Source organism: Euprymna scolopes, chromosome 6 (genome assembly GCF_053919585.1).
Source record: "Euprymna scolopes isolate OS-2025 chromosome 6, ASM5391958v1, whole genome shotgun sequence".
Lineage (NCBI taxonomy): Eukaryota > Metazoa > Mollusca > Cephalopoda > Sepiida > Sepiolidae > Euprymna > Euprymna scolopes.
The window spans coordinates 22,871,493-22,893,072 of NC_136487.1; the positions used below are offsets into that span (position 1 = coordinate 22,871,493).

Consider the following 21,580-nt stretch of genomic DNA (forward strand, 5'->3'; position numbering starts at 1 on the left):
CATTCAAAATGGCCTTACCAAAGCCAGGGATCATGTCAAAGTTTCACAAAATTTGACAAAGGATTCACAACATTGATGAAAATCGATATATTGGCAATTTTGTTTAAAGTTAAAAAACAAAAAGAAAATAATATTGAGTGCTAATACATTTGGAACAAATAAAATCGATTCCAAATTCTGCGGAATAGCTTGATATGCAATAAGATCCACCACGCACGTTTGAAAGTCAAACACACGCCTAACAAGAGGATGACATCCTGAAATATCATGGACATGCTACCTGACCACCTGACACAAGTAAGAACATATTACATGTAGAAATTTACGGGGGGGGGGTAACATGATGCGGATAAAAGAGAGAAGAGACAGAAAAAACAATAATGGCTAAAAAATATATAAGAAAATAAAATAAGAAATTTTTTTTTAATTTATAAAAATATAAAAAATTTCAAAAACATTAAAAGTATTTTATATATATATATCTTGTTAGTAAACAATTTCAATACCACAAATATATTTATATTTTATTGGTACGTCTTACACATGTTTTGTTGAATGGTGTAGATCAACCAAACAACTCATCAGAGATCCATAGAAATCTATAAGAAAAATACAGTATATATATATATTATAAATTCGTTTCAATATATACAAGCATTATTGTCTACATACAGTATACATGTCTCAGGCACAACTTTTATTTCAAGTCCAGAATCCTGAAGCCAGATTAACTACAATGGAAAGAAATGAATGAATAAATTGCATTCACAGGCAAAAAAAAATTGGGACATTTCGGGGGCTGAAGATTTACCCTTTTACTAACACTAGATATTTTCTTTCTTTTTTTTTTTGTCAAAATGAACATGGTGCAGCAATCTGTCTCTCAAAAGATTAAGAGAGACACCATGGGAAGGTTTGCTACGTGTCACCTGGCTAACAGCTCTTGGGAAGCTGAAGCACAGACACTCTTCCTGTCAGCTTTAGGGCTGTGCTGCTTGATTTAAGAAGACTGTATAGTGGCATGGGCTCATTTTGCTTGTGCTGCAAATGTCAATGTCGAGCTCAACAAGGGATGCAGGATGATTACCGGCAACCTAAAATCAACCAAACTGTCCGGAATTGCTCCACCAGAGAGTTGCTGAGAGGCAATAGCACAATTAGAGCAATGAAAACTGCCATCCCCTACATGGACATAAGGAGATGCTGCAGTGACTACCATCCCACAAGGGTTTTGTCACTATCACAGACGTTTACCTTCTACCTACATTAGTGGAAGGAGTCTGTCAAAGATGACAACAATGAAGTTCTTCTGGCACCAAAAGAAGGTCTCCTAGCAGGCTCTGAACTTCCTCAAAAAGAGTCGGTAATACTCAACCAGGCCCAAGTGAAGGTTGCCAAAATATGGGACAACCTGCACATGTGGAACTATGTGCAGGATGCTAGGTGTCTCTATGGCGCCAATGTACAGACCATTTCAAACATCCTCATGAACTCTCCTGAGTGAGGCATGTTCAGATGTGGACCAGAGAGATGCCTCGGACATTGCCCAATAATGGATCTTGAAATGAAGTGAAATGCTATGATGCTGACATACAAAAGTTTGAGTCGGAGGAAAAGAAGGAGAGAGAAAGGTGAATGAGGACAGGATATATATATACCTACACACCATGATATATGTACATACGATACATTTTTACAAATATTTCTATCCACCAATGATTTTTACAAATTATTTTAGCAACAAATTTCATCAGAGTAAAAGGAGAATAAAAGAAAATTGTCGCCTACCTTAACTTTGTCGGGCTTTTTTTCCTTCTGTGGATGTGTGTGGGGATTGTACTGGGTTTACGTGGCTTTCCTTGAGGTGGACATATTTTTTTAATTTCTTTCATGAATGATTTCCAGAGTTGTGGCCATATAGTAGAATGTTCCGTGGGTGGACGATTGTGGAATAATGATATTTATTTTGTCTCTGGGTCAAATTTTCATCTAAGGCACCAAGTGTGGTTCTATTATACAACAGAGATCTCCCTGACTATGCTATTGATGTATCCTAATCACACCACCATTGTAGCACTATTGTTGGTTGAGGGGAGTATCTTGGTGTCTGTACCATAGGAAAAATTGGAAGGCTCTTATCATCCTGGCATGGGCCACCAGATCCCAGAGTTCGAACACAGGCAATATCATTGCTTATAACACTTAGACTCATGTTGTCTAAGAGCATTGAAAGCAATAGCCTTGTGCCATCTGAATGGGTGATGCTACTGTTGTACGGTTTTGTTTGCCTGGCATCTTGTGCATCACTAATTCTCTCCATAGAATGAATTATCTGGACTTATTTGGGATATCATACCGGAGGACCATTGTCTGAAATCTGGTCAATAATTGTAATAAAGTGAATAACAATTTTTGCATAAAAAATATATAACTAAAATTCATTTTTACAGCATTTGGAAAAATGTAACTCGAGAGCTGGCTGTTTTAAGAAGAAATGCAAAGTGCTGCATTCTCCCTCTTTGTGACAAAAAAAACAAAAAAAAAACGAGAATACACATAAAAAGAAAGACAGAAAGAAAGAGAGAACAACATTTAATTGTTGTATTGTATTAAGTTTGACAAGCCTTGCTGTCATTGGTTTTCAATTTTTAACTCAGCATCTGTCAACCTTTCGTTTGTGGACACATGCCATCATCACATTAGATCTTGGCGATTCATGACATTATAAATAAATCAGAATCACCAAAGTCGGTTGGCGCATTGTTTCAATGCAACAGCATAATTGTCATAATTTACTTGCCTCCCCATGAGGACAAGTCAGACACAAGATAGGTCTTTAATGTGGGGAAATCCCAATTCCAACAAAGGGGGCAGCCATCATAACACAATTACAAATTACTTAGATTTCTACCCAGTCTTCGCTGAAAGATCAAGAGCAAGTTACTCACGTGGATTAAATAAAGGATTTCATTTTAAATTCTATACAGTTTCTCAAATTCGATGATAAATCCGAAGAAGGTTGGAGGTTACATCAGCTGAAATATTGTGAGAATAAGATTCTAGATGAGAACAGTAGTCTGAATAATCGAAAATTATCAATCCTTATCTCAAAACTTCCTAAACTATATATAATAGAAAAAATGTAAAAACAACGACAGTATAAAAATATATACGAATGCATATAAATTTAACCGTTGATTCAATAGGAAGATTACATCAATAAGGGAAGCAGGATAAATATACTCTTTATACTTAGGCATTTTGAAGCCCGTTTTTTATTTCTTCTATATAAGCTCCACCTAAAATGTCGAGCTTTGCATTATCCCAAAAAGTCTCCTTTTAAAGAATTTCTCTAATTCTTTTTGGCTCCAGTTAATCAATAATATAACAGTTTTTGTCAATAACTACAAGTTAACTATAGTAATGAATTATAATTAAGTGGCAGGTGATGGTGGTTTAGTGGTTAATGAAATGTAATGACGATGTAGATGCTGGGTGTCCCAAGTTCGAACCCAGTTCTGTTCCACAAAAATCACTTTTACTTAGGATGTTTGAAATCTTCATGTGGTTCTTCACATAAGTATCCGATTTCTTTCTAAAAATAATTCTGACTAGGAAATATCAGGGAAACCGATGCCAGCAATAAAATCTTCTAATTCATATAATATGATGATAACTATGATTAATTATTTTTCTACTGAAGAGTTTGTCTTAGATTTACTGCCGTTCTTTAACAGCACACTACTCCAATTCTTCTAAACGAGAAAGATATTTTCAGCTGACCGTATCCTTAACTGTTTGCAATTAAAGAAAGATCCGTTCTTGGGATCATTTCGTCAATCTAAGTTCTGACTTGAACCACTAAACGTTTCTTTGTCAGAAATAAGGTATAATTTCGTTTAGTGCTAGGTGTATCCTCCCAGGCATTACCTCCTCTTTCAAGAAAGGATTAGTTTATTGCCGATCGCCCAAGACACTCCTACCAGTGAATACCGATGGGTCCATTTTCAGCTATTTTTGTACCTGATACTAGAGTGACCTTTCAGGAGAACTGTTTCTCTCCCCCTTTTGGCCTTGTGCCATATCTTGCCATAATTGGAAGTAATAAATATAAACTATTCTTTTTGGATTTAAATTTCAATTGGATTCAGGTACATTGTCAAGATAAGATGTTAATCTTAAACAAAACTGCTTGATGATTTTGTTGGAGCAACGCATGATTATCAAGTAAAATAAAATAAAATAAAAAGAGAAACAAAAATAAACAGACTTCAACACTTTTTTGTAAATATTAGTTGAACTCTCGCTACGTATGTGATACCATCGTGGGAAAAGTCTGTCAAGGCCTCTTTGCCGTCAGTTGATCAATTCATCTCATCTCGATCTCCTAAAGCTTTTCCGAGCTGGTCCAAACCACAAGCTGTTTTCTGTTGAGTCAAACTTGCAACTCTCCTTGACTGTGCCCAATTGGCAACTGTCGTCAACTTAACTGCCACAAACTGTTCCTAACTGTTGTAAAGATTGTTGCAAAATTCACGGCCACACCTAAAACCATCCACAACTCTAAATATATTTATTTTTATGTCTGGTCTTTTATTCACCACACTATGACTAACAATCCCATTCAGCTTCCTTTGTTTACCCTGGTGAACAACTTCCGCTCCATTGTTCTGCTAGTAGACCCATTTCTCCTTTCATTTGTCTTCTTTTTCTCTTTCTTCCCCACATCCCAACACATATGCCGATAGTATCGCATTGTATTGTAGATGTATCTATTTTGATTCATTCATTTAATACTTTTCTTTTCTTCCTTTTTTACAGGACTGCCATATCAGGGAAAAAAGAGTTAAAATAAAACTCGATTAAAGGAAGAAGTTGAAACTGAAGCAGACCAAATGAATAGATAGCCACAAAGACAGCATTCAAAAAGAAACCTTACATCTTACACTTAAATACCATTGTAAAAGATCATTTGGTTTTAAATACCAAAACAATAATGGAAGAACATGCTGAGCAAGATATGAAGGAGAAAAAATATGAAGAAGCCATAGAAAAATATGACTCGTTGCTTACGAATCCGATTGTAAATCCAAAAAACTACGTACAACGAGCAAAATGCCAATATTATTTGCGAAATTATTTAGCAGCACAATTTGACATCAGGGAAGCGCTCACAAAAGGTTCAAAAGACACAAATACTTACGTGTGGGCCGGAAAGATTGCCACGAAGCATGCCAAGTATGAAGAGGCCCTTGCTTACTACAAGGAGGGGCTGAAGCTTGATCCCGGAAACAAAGATATCATCGCTGATTTAAAGCACATTCAAAAAGAGATCCTCGATTCTTATGAGAGCCAAGAAGCAGACATCAAAGAAGAAGAAATTAATCCGATTAAGTTTTGTAATCAAGACATCTACCCTGGCGATGATGTTTTGCTGAAAAACGAGAAGGAAATTCTGGAGGTGAATTACAAGATTGTCTCTGAGATTAATGAAAACGAAGTCGACCCGCGTTTGGCTTACCTTCCACCGCAATTGAAGAATTCGGCTAATCTAGCGATTCAGGGTCAGAAGCGTCGCTTGCAGGGCAAAGTGGAGGAGGCATTGCACTATTATGAAATGGCGATAGCATTGGACATGCATAACCATAATTTCAGGTTGATGAAAGCAAGGCTGTGTTTTGAACTGGAGAAAGACTTGGATGCTCTTCAACAACTCTGGCTCATACCAAAGACGTTAAGAAATCATGAAATTTGGAAAATGGGTGGTAAGTAAAAAGAATGGACCATTTACACAATAAGCACCCCAGAATGTAATAATAAAAAAAAGTCACTTTTGCTTTTACGGTTCTGAATTTTTTAGATGAGGATTGATTATTCGTATTATTTGAATACTTCAAACTACAGTTCTCATCTTGAGTTTCATTTTCACAGTGTTTCAGTTGATATAATCTCTGATCTTCTATTGGTGTAGCTTGTTGAACTTGAAAATTTTGTGGACTGGTGGTGGTGTGGATATAGTACTTAGTAAAATTCAATTGGAGGATGAGGGTTCAATCCTCAATGTGGGCGACATTCAAGATAGAGTTGTGAATTACTTCTATCCACTCATGGCTGATGGAACGAAAGCATGCTACTCATGTAGATGAAATAAAGGATTTTGTTCTAAATTCTGTGCAGATTTTTGAGTTCAACATGAATCATTACAGAAAGGTGAGCGGTTACACTGATTGAAACATGAAAATAACATTCAAGATGAGAATAGAAGTCCAGAGAATCCAAATAATAGGAATCATTTTTATTTTTACTTTTGTATGTTTTTTAAAGATTTCTACTTAATTTGTAAGCAATGTTAAAATCTAGAATTTTGCAAGCAATGTTAAATCTAGAATTTTGCAAGCAATGTTAAATCTAAAAGTTTGCAAGCAATGTTAAATGTAGAAGTCTGCAAGCAATGTTAAATGTAGAAGTCTGCAAGCAATGTTAAATGTAGAAGTCTGCAAGCAATGTTAAATGTAGAAGTCTGCAAGCAATGTTAAATGTAGAAGTCTGCAAGCAATGTTAAATGTAGAAGTCTGCAAGCAATGTTAAATGTAGAAGTTTGCAAGCAATGTTAAATGTAGAAGTTTGCAAGCAATGTTAAATGTAGAAATTTGCAAGCAATGTTAAATGTAGAAATTTGCAAGCAATGTTAAATGTAGAAGTTTGTAAACAATGTTAAATCCAGTAATTTTTAAGTAATGTTATATTTAGAAATTTTAAGCACTGTTATGTCTAGAATTATGTAAGCAATTTTACATATAGAATTTTGGAAGCAATTTTACATATAGAATTTTAGAAGCAATTTATATGCAGAATTTTGGAAGCCATTTATATGCAGAATTTTGGAAGCCATTTATATGCAGAATTTTGGAAGCCATTTATATGCAGAATTTTGGAAGCAATTCATATGCAGAATTTTGGAAGTAATTTTATATATAGAATTTTGGAAGCAATTTTATATGCACAAATTTGAAAGCAATTTTATATGCAGAAAGTTGTAAGCAATTTTATATGCAGAAAGTTGTAAGCAATTTTATATGCAGAAAGTTGTAAGCAATTTTATATGCAGAAAGTTGTAAGCAATTTTATATGCAGAAAGTTGTAAGCAATTTTATATGCAGAAAGTTGTAAGCAATTTTATATGCAGAAAGTTGTAAGCAATTTTATATGCAGAAAGTTGTAAGCAATTTTATATGCAGAAAGTTGTAAGCAATTTTATATGCAGAAAGTTGTAAGCAATTTTATATGCAGAAAGTTGTAAGCAATTTTATATGCAGAAAGTTGTAAGCAATTTTATATGCAGAAAGTTGTAAGCAATTTTATATGCAGAAAGTTGTAAGCAATTTTATATGCAGAAAGTTGTAAGCAATTTTATATGCAGAAAGTTGTAAGCAATTTTATATGCAGAAAGTTGTAAGCAATTTTATATGCAGAAAGTTGTAAGCAATTTTATATGCAGAAAGTTGTAAGCAATTTTATATGCAGAAAGTTGTAAGCAATTTTATATGCAGAAAGTTGTAAGCAATTTTATATGTAGAATTTTGCATGCAATTTTATATGCATATATTTTTAAGCAATGTTATATGTAAAAATTTTGAAGCAATGTTTATATGTAGAAATTTTTTTTTTTACAAGGTGGTCACCACTTATCAAGGCCCGGAAGCCACTCGGGGATGAGGGTTATTGCGTGTACAGTATGTTAATGTTGAGATTTGATAAAGTGTCTACTTATGAGGGCGGTTCATCAAGAATTTGTTTATGTTGGACTTAAAGACATCCAAGTTGTAGTCGGATGGGAAGCAAATAGACGGAAGAGAGTTCCATAGGCATGCACTTCTAAGAAAGAAGCTTTGTTCATGGAATCTACGTTTTGGTTTTGGCACAGATAAAGAGTGTGGAAAATCTTTGACAGTGGCTCCAGCTAGACGGGTGTTTTTCGTGAAAGATCGGCGAGGGGGGGGACCAGGGATTGGAGCTCAGACGAGCACCTACGATGGAAGTAATGATAAATTCTGTGGGAGAGAGGTTGCAGGGAAGAGAAAAGGGCATCCCCCACTAAGCCACGAAGCCTATTTTGTACTCTGTCAAGGCAGGATAGAGTATTTTTCGCAGCTCCTGCCCAGATGTGGAATCAGTACTTGGACGTACTTGGCTTTTATATAAGTAGAGAATTGTATCAGCAGTGAGATATCTTCTGGAGCGGTAGAAGGATCCGACCATTTTTCCAGCGACCTTGGCAATAGACTTGATGTACATGCGTCATTTCAGGTCAGGAGTAAAGGTCAAGCCCAGAAGATTATCAAAGCATGGATCTTCCCTTAGTCGAGAGCCATCCATTTCAATTGATGCCAGATGGGGATCAGAGCGTTGATGATGTAAAGATAGGAGCTTGGTTTTAGATGCATTAAAAGTAACCAGCCATCTCTTCCCCCACTGTACCACGCGCTCAAGATCAGAGGAGAGAGAATCAGAAAGAACTTTGTCATTTACGGCCTTTGATGTGTTGCCATAGATGGTCGTGTCATCAGCATAGATGTCAACGAATGACTTAAGTATGTGTTTTGGAAGATCATTGATGTATATCAGGAAGAGAGTTGGGCCCAGGATAGACTCCTGAGGGACTCCAGCCTCTGATTTCTGCCCATCAACCACTACTCTTATGAGTCCAGGATGGACCCCTGGATGATTCCAGCATTAATACAGAGGGCCTCTGATTTCTGCCCATTAACCACTACTCTTATGAGCCTATCAGAGAGAAATGATTTAATGATCAAGAAAACATTTCCAGTTATGCCGTAGCTGGAAATCTTGTGATGTAGGCCCTTATGCCATACATTATCGAAGGCTTTTGATATGTCAAGAGCAATTGCCCTAGAGAGGAAGCCTTTGTCAAGAGATTTACTAATCCTATGAGATATAACCGTTAGCACATCTGCTGTAGATATGTCAGAACGGAAACCATATTGCATGTCACTAAGAAGGTTATTTCTGCTGAGGTGGTTGACTACTTCTTTATTTAATATGGATTCCAGCAGCTTACTCATAAGAGGGGGATGACTTATCATCTGAGTTCTTAAATACAGGACATACTGATGAGGTTTTCCAGGGTGTTGGGAAGCACTTCTCTTTAAGGCAATGCTTAAACAGTTTTGTAAGTATGGGAGCAAGTTCTGGTTGAAGCTTTTTCAGCACTATAATTGGAATGCTGTCAGGGCCAGTTGCTTTACTGGAATCCAGGTTCTTGATTAGCTTAGCGACCTCATGCACAGATATTTGTATGTTGCAATAGCGTGTTGTCTGTTATAGGAGGAAATATGAGGAGATGATGACCTTCATCGTGTTGGGTAGAATTAGCTGCAAAGTTCTTGGCAAATAGTTTGGCCTTGTCTGATGCTGACGAGATGACCCCAGGTCCATTGATGATGGTTGGGATAGAACACACGCTTCTGTTCAGGATCCTGTTTGCTATTTGCCAAAACTGGTGGGAACCAAGCCGCTGTTCAGCAACTTTGGATTTAACGGGCTGAGTATATAGCTCTCTTGCATTTTTTATTACTCTTTTACAGTGGTTGCTGGCAGTCCTGAAAGCAGCTTTAGTCTCAATACATCTATTACGTTGGTAGCTATGGAAAAAGTGATTTCTGTGTGCGATGGCAGCAGCACATTCTAGGGAGAACCATGGCTGGCTGTTAGGTTTTTGTTGGAATTTTTTGGATGGTATGAATCTGTCTATGCCTATAATTAACCATTCGGTCAGGTCTGATACTATGGAGGACACATCCTTTTTAAACATGGAATGTAGGGTTAGATCAGATATAAATGTACGGTAGCTATCCCAGTCAGCTGTAGAGTATCGATATACTGCACGATGGAGAGGTACGTCTGAAGACTTATTGCATTTTTTTTTTATCTTAACTGATACAACCGAGTGGTCGGAAGATCCCAGAGAGGACAGAACGGAACATGAACATAGCTCAGACGAAGTTGTAAGAAAAAGGTCTAGAAGGCTAGCGTACTGACTGGAAGTATCGGGCACACGGGTGGGTTCATGAACAATCTGGGTGAGGTCATAGGCAATGGCAAAATCATGACAGAACCTCCCCTCATCATCTGTCTTATTTGAGTGGGTCAGCCATTCCACATTGTGGAAATTGAAGTTACCACAAATGTGGATGTTAACTGAAGGATGAGCGGACAGGATGTGGTCAATTTTCTCAGATATGCTCTTAAAGATAATAATTCCGCTGTTGTGGGGGCGATAGAGGGCAAATATAAATGCAGTGGTGTAAGCAAATGCAACCCGGAAGCACATATAAGGTAAATTACGGTCTTCACTGGAGATATCCCTACCACTTGGGAAGCCATCTTTAATGTAGGCACATATTCCATGCCAACGGCGATCTTGGGGGTCAGATTTAGATGTTAAGTTAGAGTATCCTTTAATTATGAATTCGTCTAGGGAAGTGGTCGGCCCTATTCCAGTTTCACTTAGAAAGAATATGTCCAGTTTCGTCTCCTGTAATTGGGTTTCAACCTCTGGAAGGTTGGAACATAGACCCCTGATGTTGGAGAAGGAGACATGGTAGTAGGGGTCTACGTTGGAGGATGGGGTTCTTGGTTTATTTGTGTTTTTTTTTTTTTAAATTTGTAAGCAATGTTATATGTAAAAGTTTGTAAGCAATGTTATTTGTAGAAATTTATAAGCAATGTTTATCTGCATAAATTTTGCACTTAACATATTTATTTGAATAAGAAGTTATCTCATCTTACCTTTTCCACATGATGCAGCTACAATCTTCTCTAATGCTTACTCGTGTGTGAATAATTTTCTGAGAATATCCACTGTTGATAGCTAAGCCATCATAGTTGAAATCATTAGCAAGTCTTAACCCAATCTGCCTTTATATCCATTGAGTGTAGAACTTCTGTTAGTGAAAAAAATTAAATAAACGAAACTAATTTTCATTTTTTTTTTAAATATAAATATACATTAAAAAAAAAAAAAATATATTAGAAGTATTTCGTTAATAAAAGTTATAAATAAAAATTGAACTTTAGTTAGTGGTCTTGAATAAAATTTCAAACTGACAACAGGAGCTGCTAGAAAGGACTTGTCCTGCCTTTATAGAGTTCAAAATAGACTTTGTAGCCTCGTAGGAGATTTCCTTTTCTCTTCCCTGCAACCTCTATCTCACAGAAGAGATGTTGTGAGTTTGTCTCTGATGTATCGTTATTTTCATGGAAAGTATTCGACTGAGCTTCAGTGTATGCCCCCCCACCGCCAAACTTTCACAAGAAACACTCGTCTAGCTGAAAACACTACCAATAATTCCCCCCACTCTTTATCTGTGCCTAAATCAAAACGTAGATTCCATGAACAAAGCTTCTTTCTTAGAACTGCACACCTGTAGAATTGTCTTCCATTTTCCTGCTTTCTGGCTGACTACAATATGGTTGTCTTCAAGTCTAACGTAAACAAGTTCTTGATGAGCCGTTCCATATAAGTTAACAAATTTACCGAATTTCCATTACTAATGATTACTATATTGTCCAATTTCTATTCTACACTCTTTAACCATTATCCTCGAGTGGCCTCTTGGCCTTGATAATGTAATGCCTGTGTAAAAAAAAAATAAAATAAAATAAAACAAATCTACAGAAAGATTAGCAGATTAAAAAAGGTTTGTATTGCTACTCGATGTAATGGTAGGGTTAATGAAAGATGTATGTTCTACTTTGACTTTTAGCATTGACATTTTATATACTAAGATTTGACAATCCGGATATTAACTATACAATAGATTGTTTACCAACGTACAGAGGATAAAGCTCATTTCTAATACTTAAAACTACTTTATTGGCCATCTTTGTTAACATGTAAACAAAAGGAATTAGGAAAGTGTATTGGTTGCCGATCTACAAGCATTTGAGCTTTGAAGGTTGATAGATAGCTTTCATGAATCCGGGGGAGAAAGGCAGGAGAGAAAGGAAAGGGTTAGTAGCAGAGGATAATATGAGGGCCCCCAGAATCATACGGTAGTAGGTGCCACTTTTAAAAAACATCAGAAAACAGGTGCAAAGTTTTGAAATTTTATGACCTGTGTATCTCGGGAACTAATAGATATTCGTTTGGGGTTTGTTTTAAAATGAAGTATAACACCTAAGCTATCATATTATCTCCTGTTTATTTCAACAATGATGATAGCTGTGATGTAAGGATGATTATTGTGACAACAGTGACAATGAAATGTGTTATTGCCTGTAAACATAGAGATAAAGTTTAATAAAGTTAAAGAAAGAAAAAGCTTTACTGCACTTACAATTGCTTCTTAGTCATTCTGCACTGATGTTGGTCTCAATATATCCGGATCATCAGTGTTAGCAGATTCATCACTGACAGCTGCAGTTGCCTCTGAAGTCCGGTTTTCTTCCATGTCTTGACGAAGAGCTTTTTGTTCATCTAGAACACTATGGAGATAAGAGGCATATGCGGGGAGTATAAAGGTAAGCAGAGCCTCTACATCAGCTAGTTCATCTTTTTACAGCAGAGGTGATGGGACGTAGAGACGAAAGTCATTTTCATAAACATTGAATTTTGACCATGTTGGTGAATACATTCTGTATCTCTGACCTGCACTTTGTGTAGTTGAGAATTTGAAGAACACATAACTCGTTTTCCTTATATATGGCACTTGATACTGTATGATTCTGAGGGCCTCAATGTCCTGAAGTTTGGATGAGGAAAAACGTGAGAGAGTCAATGTGTTGAATAAATATCTCGTTAGGAGGGAAGAGAAAAAAGTTAATATAATGTGAATGTTCTTAAGTCTATATGTAAAGTCATGTGCTTGCGGCTGTCACCGTGTTAGATTCAAGTGTTTTCAATGTCAAAGTCAGTGGCTCGGCTGTAATGATGTTGTTCTTTCTAGAACTGCCACATCGGCCGGATCACAGTACACAGCCCCAGACACAGCTAGCTATGTATTTTTTTTTTTTCTTTCTGTTTTTGTTAAATTTTTTTATAGAAATCGCTACATAAAGCCACTTAATGTAAATAACTAACAAAAACGAAAGATGATTATCTCAAAGACAAGAGATGCCTATCGACCTTGATCTTGAAAAGACCAAGTTAAAGGTAGGGGGAAAAGTTAAATTTAGTTTAGATGGTCCTGTAAGTATAAAATCTTCATAAAATATATGAATAGGACATAGTTTATTTACAAATCAACTTGAAATCTAAAAGAAAAACAATGTTAAAGGAAAATAATGTTAAAGAAAAAATAACCCTTTTTTAATATCATATTCCGAGATGATATATATTCTGCTTATTGTATAAATGATCGAAGTGAATACCTTCAGAATTCATTCTAAAAAAAAAAAAAAAAAAAAAAATGTGAAGGTTCATGATATTTCAGTTCAGCTTAAAAATCTAATTTATAAAACTCACTATGTCTGTCTGTCTGTCTCCATATTTTCAAACTATCTCTTCCAAAACTAAAATTCGCAGAGCAGCGCTAGGGACCTCAAATGATTGGATTCTTTTATGGACCGTTCTTTTATGGGTCTTTAGCCACATAAAATAGTTTTTAAAGGGTCAAAATTGAAAAATCGTTATACATTTTGTACATTCATCTTAGTTTATTTTTAATTAGTTCATATGCATGTCACATTGGTACAGTGGTAACGTCACCAGCTTTGAATGATACAATTTAGCTTTTGGTTTCGATTCTAGCTGATGGCACTCAAATACTTTTTAGGAATTGCGACTCTAATAATATATGCAAAATCTGGATAGATTAAAATATCATATTTAAGCATATTTTATGACTGGACACAACCGCCCCCCCCCTCCGCCCCCAAATAGTTTCAACATAAAAACAAATTTTGGTGCTTGTGTAGACTGTTGATCTTTTAAACAAACGCATTTCAGATGAAAAAATTATTACATACTTACATGTCATGTCGAAATTAGTATAAATTTAAAATATCATGGAAAATGATCATGTAGAAAAATAAGTATAACGCATTTCAGGTGAAAATATTATGTACTAATGTGTCATGTCGAAATTAGTATAAATTTAAAAAAATATGAAAAAATCATGCAGTAGATGTGCAAGATGTACTATCATAAAAAGTCATCCACAATTACTTCTTTAAAAATGTATTAAAAATGGCAGACTTTTAATTCAAAGCAAGTCAAGGGAGATAAGTCAGTTTGTCATACTAAATTGATTGCACAATTCTTCCACATTAAGATATACAATAAAATTCAATAAATTCTATTTTTTATTGTAATTATTTTTTTACAAGATTATTTTTTGTAATTTTTGGAATTTATACTAATTTTGATAAGACACGTAAGTATGTAATAATGCTTTCACCTGAAAGGTGTTGGTTTAAAAGATCAACAAAATATAGTTGAGACAGTCATGTCTGGACGCATCTGACTGGAATTGAATATTAAATAAGAAAAAGAGTCACTATCTTCCAAGGACAATGCCAACCTCTTTACTAAACTATAAATCAACTTTATTCAAAGAGAACACTGAAATGTAAAAGAGAATTGTGAGGCAGGCTGGCTTCCGCTAAAAACAGAATGTGGTATTCTGGAGTCCTACCATGTTTTGCCACTTCTGGTACAGAACGAGAACAGGATAGAACATGTTTTTCTCATGAAATCGTGTTGGGAACTGCATCATTTTTGGTGCTAACTTTCTGACTGGGAATTGAGTCAATGCAGAAGTGTTCTGTCACCTACACCGTTACATAAGCCAGCATGATTGCATATATGAACGCCGCTCGATTGAGGGTGCCGGATTGACAGATCCTGGCTGCTGTTTCCGACTGATAGTACAGGTGTCCTAACTCTTTGGTAGCGCTTAAAGCGGCTGCTCCATCAACAGTTGTATAATATTGGGATGTTGTAGTGCCATGTCGCGCATGGAAAAGGACCCTGCACTCATCCCTGGTGGGCTTTCCTGAGGCCACAATCCTGTGGGTGAGGACAGCTGATGGTCTACTTGTATGGCATGTCTGATATTCTGGACAATCACTTGTCCAGCACCCCCTCACTCACTCACCCTAACTGAAACTTTTAAATTAAATAAAATGAAATGACAACTCAAGCAAAAGTTACGTTTAAACCAGGACCAAACTCAAAGAAAACCTACCTGCCTCCTCCCTTGAGGCTTGCATTTATGAATATCCACGGGTTTAGAACTAACTTAAATGATGTTGAATCATATCTCCTTGTAAACACCCCAGATATCTTAGCATTAAGTGAAACAAAACTTCACTCCTCCATTTCCACTAACCACTTTAACATGCCTGGTTATCTCCCACTCTGCCGTAAGGACTCGGACAGATATATGCATAGGCTTGGAGTCTATATTCGTAACACCCTCCCCCTGACTAGAGAAATAAAACTAGAATCAGAGGACCAGGCCTTTATGTGCTTCAGACTAAATATGCAACATAATATTAGCTACTTGTATTTTCTCTACCGCTCTCCCTCAACTCAGGACTGTATCCTAATAAACAAAGTCTCTGACAGCATAGATATAGCACTCTCCCTCGATACTAGCACACAAGTACATGTATTTGGTGACTTCAATGTCCACCACAGTAACTGGCTAGGATTCTCTAATTACAGACGTAGCTGGTAGCACAACACATAGCTCCTCTATATCCCATTCCCTATCTCAGACAGTTACATTTTCGACACGTTTCCCAGACCAGCAAGATCAACATGCCTCACTTCTAGATCTCTTTCTGACAACGGTTCCCGATGATTGTACAACAAATGCCCACAGCCCACTCGTGAATACTGATCATGCTGTGATAATGGTAGAAATCACCCTAAATTCTCGCCCTAAAACTGAAAACTCACTACTCAAAACAAGGAGGTATTACAAAAAGGCTGACTGGAAAGCCATCAGGGAACTCATCAGAGATGCACCATGGGGAAATATCTTTTCTCTTCCAGTGGAACAGTGTGTAAATGAGACCACTGAATGGTTCAAAACTGCAATTGAAGCACATGTTCCCACACGGAAATTCTATAGCAAGCCCCACTCTCCCAATGGTTTACTTCTGCTTGTGCAACTGCCATTTGTCAAAGGCAGCATGCGTTCTGTAGATTCAACCGACATAAGTCCATCTCAAACAGAAGCCAGAAATAATTGTAAGAGAGTGATAGCAACAGCTAAGACAGATTACTCTGAAACCACCAGAAAACGTATCGAAGCACAGAAATTAGGAACCTGTGATTTTTGGAAAATCTACAACAGCATAGTAAATAATGGGCAGTGAACAATTCCCCCACTATCAAACAATCATGAGGTTGCTTGCACAGCAACTGACAAGGCTAATCTGCTTGCAATCGGTTTGCCTCCAACTTCACACTGGACTCGGCACACCATTCCCTCCCTAACTTTCCTTTGTGAACAGACGCCACACTAGACGATTTGAAAATCACCCCTTCTCAGGTACATGGTATTATAAAAAACCTTGACGCCTCAAAAGTATGTGGACCAGATCTCATCCCGGCTGTGCTATTAAAAAAAATGCTCCTGTTCTCTCCAAACTTTAAAATAACGAATCTTGCTTTCCCAACAGCTGGAAAACCGCTTCTGTCGTACCAGTCTTCAAGAATTCTGGTGAAAGAACTGACCCACTAAATTATCACCCCATTAGCCTCCTCCCGCTTTTCGCCAAAATATTTGAGTCCTTAGTTAATCAAGCCCTAGTCCAGCACCTAACAGCTGCTAATCTCCTGACTGACAAACAATATGGATTCAGGCAAGCCCGTTCAACAGCAGATATCTTAACTGTAGTCTCTGAACGTATATACCGTTCATTGGACAAAACAGGGGAGGGTAGAGCGGTAGCCCTTGATATATCTAAGGCTTTTGACAGGGTATGGCACAATGGTCTTCTAAGGAAAATTAGATCATATGGAATCACTGGAAGAATACATAATGTAATTAAATCCTTCTTAAGTAAGAGAAAAATCCAAGTTGTCCTCGACAGTCGTACATCTAAACAATATGGCATAAATGCGGGAGTACCTCAGGGGTCTATCCTTGGACCTCTATTATTCCTGATACTCATAAATGACCTCCCTGATAAAATTGTTTCGGAGATGGGTATATTTGCCGATGACACCACTCTCTATAACAGATATGAGGGGAAAACAAATGAACACATATCCAAGGAAATGGCAGAAACACTAGAGGATGACCTCCAATCTGTAGTGGAATGGGGACAAAAATGGATGGTCACATTCAATGCTGCTAAGACTAAGCTTGTTTCCTTCAATAACTACAAGAAACCTTCTCTACCACCAATAGCAATGGCCAAGAACATATTGCCTGAAAGTACTTCTTTTAAACTCCTCGGCCTAAAGTTTACAGGGAATATGAACTGGAATAGATACATTGAGAGCATTGCCAAGGCTGCTGCAAGGAAGGTTGGCTCCCTCTACCGTGCTAGAAAACTACTTACGCCTGAAAGTATCCTGTACCTCTATAAGGCCACCATTCGCACATGTATGGAGTACTGTTGTCACATCTGGGCTGGTGCATCTGCTGCTTGTCTCTCGCTCCTGGACAGGGTTCAAAAGAGAGTCGCCAACCTGATAGGTCCTGAACTGTCATCTAGACTTCAGCCTCTGTCCCATCAATGAGATATTGCATCCCTCTCCCTGTTCTACAAATACTTTAATGGTGAATGCTCTGATGAACTGCAAACACTTGTACCTCCTCGACGTAACTACTCCGACAAACCCGACAAGCCACTAAGTTTCACCTTTTACAGTAGAGATCCCTAGGTGCAAGAAAGCCTTTTACTCCAATAGTTTCTTCCCCAGAACTGCAGGTCTTTGGAACTCCCTTCCGGGATTCTGCTTTCCCAACTGTATTGATATGCAGAAGTTCAAGTGTAATGTGAACAAACATCTTTCTACTCATCTCCCTTCATAATGTCCCTGCAAATTAAGTCCCTGATAGTAGCCCCCTGCTTCAAAGTGGCACTGTGCCTTGTTTGGGATGAAAATTGAATTAAAAAAAAAAAAATATGCTTAGTCAACTCACAACTCAACATAATGCAAGATATTGCGCGGACAAACAAAGTAGATCTGGTATATGTGACGCTTCTATTTAGTTTCAAGAGACAATGGCCACCCCTGTAAGGGTAGCTGCAGATGTAATTGTGAGACAAGAGTTGCGCAATCCTCACCCACATCTCTTCTGAATCGGTTCTGCTTGAGTCCAGTGGTAAGGAGAAGTGCTATGTGACTGGAAATTCCCAATGGGTACCCATTTTTGTACTGACTAGGTTCAACGTTGCTTAACTTTGGTGATCTAATGGGAGTTGGTGTGTCAACGTGATTATAATGCTATACATGAATCTGCTATACAACTTCTACAAGAATACATGTTCTTGTGTTGATAAGAGATTGAAAACAATCAGCTGTAATAGTTATATTGCTTAGTTAGTTCTTCATACAATGAAATGAAAATAACTATTAGTTGCTGCTTGTTAAACTTGTTGACAAATCGATTTTTTAAAATATATCGTTTTAAGCAAAAACAATATTACATACTTAACTGTCATGTCGAAAATAGTAATACATCCAAAAGTTTCAAAAATTCATATAGTAGAACAACTGCTGTTGTGTTTTTAGTAAAAAAAAAAAAGTCTATCGCTATAGACAACAAATATTGCAACCATGACGCACATAATCTAAAATATTCATTTCAGAGTTATGCCCCTTACATGTAGCCTCCTACTGCCTACTTTATAACATTTAAGAAAAATTCGATTTTGCTCAATTTTCCGTGAAAATTACTTTTAACTATAAATAACTTTCTACTCAATGATTTTTCGTAATTTTTGGATATATTACTGTTTTCGGCATGACAATTAAGTATGTAATATTGTTTTTGCTTAAAACGACAGATTTTTAAAAAATTGATTTGTCGACTATCTTAACAAGCATCGATTAGTGCAAATACGATTACCTCCCTTGGTTGACAAATACAACAACTGAAAATTGCTTACAATAATAAGTATGTACCTACATCTGTTCAACATTAGAGATATGCCAACGAGTTTGATAATGAAAAATGTAAGTAATAAAACAATGAAAACATAAGTAATTCTTTTGGAGTCTGAAGAATAAACTTACAACCATGTGGGATCTACATCGGTTTAATTATCGTGAATCATAAGATTACAATAATAATAGTCATTAACTTAATAAGAAAAACAAGAAAAACCCTTAAATCCAGAAATTTTTGCAAATATAATCAGAACCTCCCTAAACAAATATATATCACAAATAACATTTTTATAGTGTCCTAAGAGTAGTTATTTCATGAAGTTGCTAACAGACAAACAAATAGATGATCAAATGCATGCCAGTAAAAATATAAAGTCATTGGTGAAGAAAACCAAGGATATAAACATGAAAATTAGGCCAATAAATTTATTCACTTTTGTTTGTAGGACTGATTCTACAAAAAATGGAACTTCCGGTTCTGGCAGAATTCTGGCTTCGAAAAGCCACTCAAATCTCAAAAAATGAAGATCTGGAATCAGCCTTTGCATTCCAACAGATCCGTGTCCGTCGTCTTTACGACCCCCTTTGTGCTGAGTTCCCAGTAAAAGTGGCTTTCTCCCAGTATGGTAAAATCATCGTTGCAACGGAAGACATAGAGGAGAATGGAGTTATCTTCAAAGACAGCCCACTGGTTATTGGACAGGCCACAGACACGATCAGTGCCCACCCGACCTGTGACAACTGTGGTTATTCTCTTATGGAACCGCAGCATTATTTTGGTGATAAATTCGACACCATGAGCGACAACCTCAAAGATCTGGTGGATAATCATTGGCCAAAGAGAGCAAACATTTCTTGTGAACATTGCTTTCGTGAGAAGTATTGCAGTAAAGCGTGTAAACAAGAAGCTTTCGAGGGCTACCATCGGGTGCTTTGTCCAAGCAATAACTCAGCAGCAAGGTGAGTTTTTAATATTTATTTAACATTAAATTGTAAGTTACTGATCAATTGTTATATACCTTGATAAAGGGATCTCAAAAAATAAAAAAAAGAAACAAAAAAACAAAAGGTAAAAAACACAAAAACAAAAAAAACTGTTCTTTTCATGACATATCATTTCATACTTGCTGTTTTATGACGTCATTGAAAATTAATTTTTTTTTGTTGTTTGAATGTTCCAGAAAATATCTCACTTCCAATGCAACCCTCTATCTATACAAGAGCCAAATACATCTTTAGAGTATTGGTGTCACATCTGGAGAAGAGCTCCTAAGAGTACTAAGCTCATGCCTTGTTAAGATGTTTGTTTTTTATCCCGTGCTATGTTTTTGACTATATTGGTAGAAGTGCAATCTGGTCGGAATTTCAAACGGAGCCTTCATTTTACTTCATAGGGGTAGTATGCTCTCGTTCTGTCAGCCATGTACAGTCACACACACACACGCGCGCGCGCAAATAACAAACCATTATTCATTACAAAACAATCTCTCAGCAAAGGCACAAAATCAAATACGCCCACATGCTTTGCTCAAAATAACAAAAGTAAAAATAACAAATTCTTGCCGGACGTAGTTGGAAGCACCATCACATGACACTATCAGCCAATGAGAAATTAAGAATATAATCTTTTTAACGAATTTCCAAAACGCCAAAATATCAGCAGAATCTAATGGTGTCTGGAACTATAAAAAGAGCATTTTTGCGCCCAAACGAGTCAGTCGACCTTTTGAGCATGGCGTAAACATCAATGTTGACCCGTCCACATTTGGACGTTAAACACGCATACGCCCAACAATTCCTCCACATGGAGATGGACTTGTTACCCTGATGGACTCTTTTTACCCTTGTATATCTCTCTGCTAAGTAAGCGAGAAAAAGAATGGTTTTCTTCTTTACATAAAAAACATTTGATTACCTCAGTCACCGTTCACAAAGAAAACAACCTTTTCTGTTCATTTATTTATCTTTGTGTAATTACCTTATTGTTTTTGTTTAAAAAATAAATATGGTGCATTTGAGTCGGAGGGAGGTGTCGTTCGTTTCATTCTCATTCATTTTTTTTTTATTATTTGTTTGGGGCGAGGGAATTTAATCTCACTTAAATTTCTGACCCCCCGCCTACAGCCATAACTGGATAGAGGTCCCAAGTAATTCATATTTGTACTTTTTTTTTTCAATTGCCTACACTGAGAATTGAACCTTCAAGAGAAGATTACTTTCACAATTGATTTTTTTTCCAACCACTGCGCTATGGGTCTGTGTGGAGAGTTCTAGTATGAATTCCTGAGTTTGACATATAGATTCCCAAGTTTGACATTATACATCTGAAAAAGGTCGGAGGTTACATCGACCGAAACGTGAAAATGACACTCAAGATTAGAACAGTAGTCTGAAGTATCCAAATACGAATAACCAATCCTCATCTCAAAAATCTGGTTAAAAATATGATAGCAAATAGTCTGAACTATGACCTCATTC

The 21,580-nt window shown here is 36.7% G+C and overlaps 1 protein-coding gene and 1 long non-coding RNA gene across 3 annotated transcripts in view; one reads left to right on the forward strand and one right to left on the reverse strand.

The window, feature by feature from the left end:
• LOC145277566 (protein-lysine N-methyltransferase SMYD4-like) overlaps positions 1–21,580 on the forward strand; it is a 36,399-nt gene that overhangs the window by 8,849 nt on the left and 5,970 nt on the right. For both annotated transcript variants that reach the window (XM_080129051.1, XM_080129052.1), the window contains exons 2-3: positions 4,822–5,765; positions 19,549–20,062. In XM_080129051.1, coding sequence (XP_079985177.1) covers positions 4,997–5,765; positions 19,549–20,062 — 1,283 coding nt within the window. In that variant the 5' untranslated portion in view covers positions 4,822–4,996. The remainder of the gene's footprint in view (positions 1–4,821; positions 5,766–19,548; positions 20,063–21,580) is intronic.
• Positions 1,768–12,758, reverse strand: LOC145277567 (uncharacterized). The gene is made up of 4 exons (XR_013868158.1): positions 12,360–12,758; positions 10,810–10,964; positions 5,204–5,434; positions 1,768–2,377 (listed from the first exon to the last, which is right to left on the reverse strand). It is a non-coding gene; the product is annotated as an uncharacterized LOC145277567 (long non-coding RNA).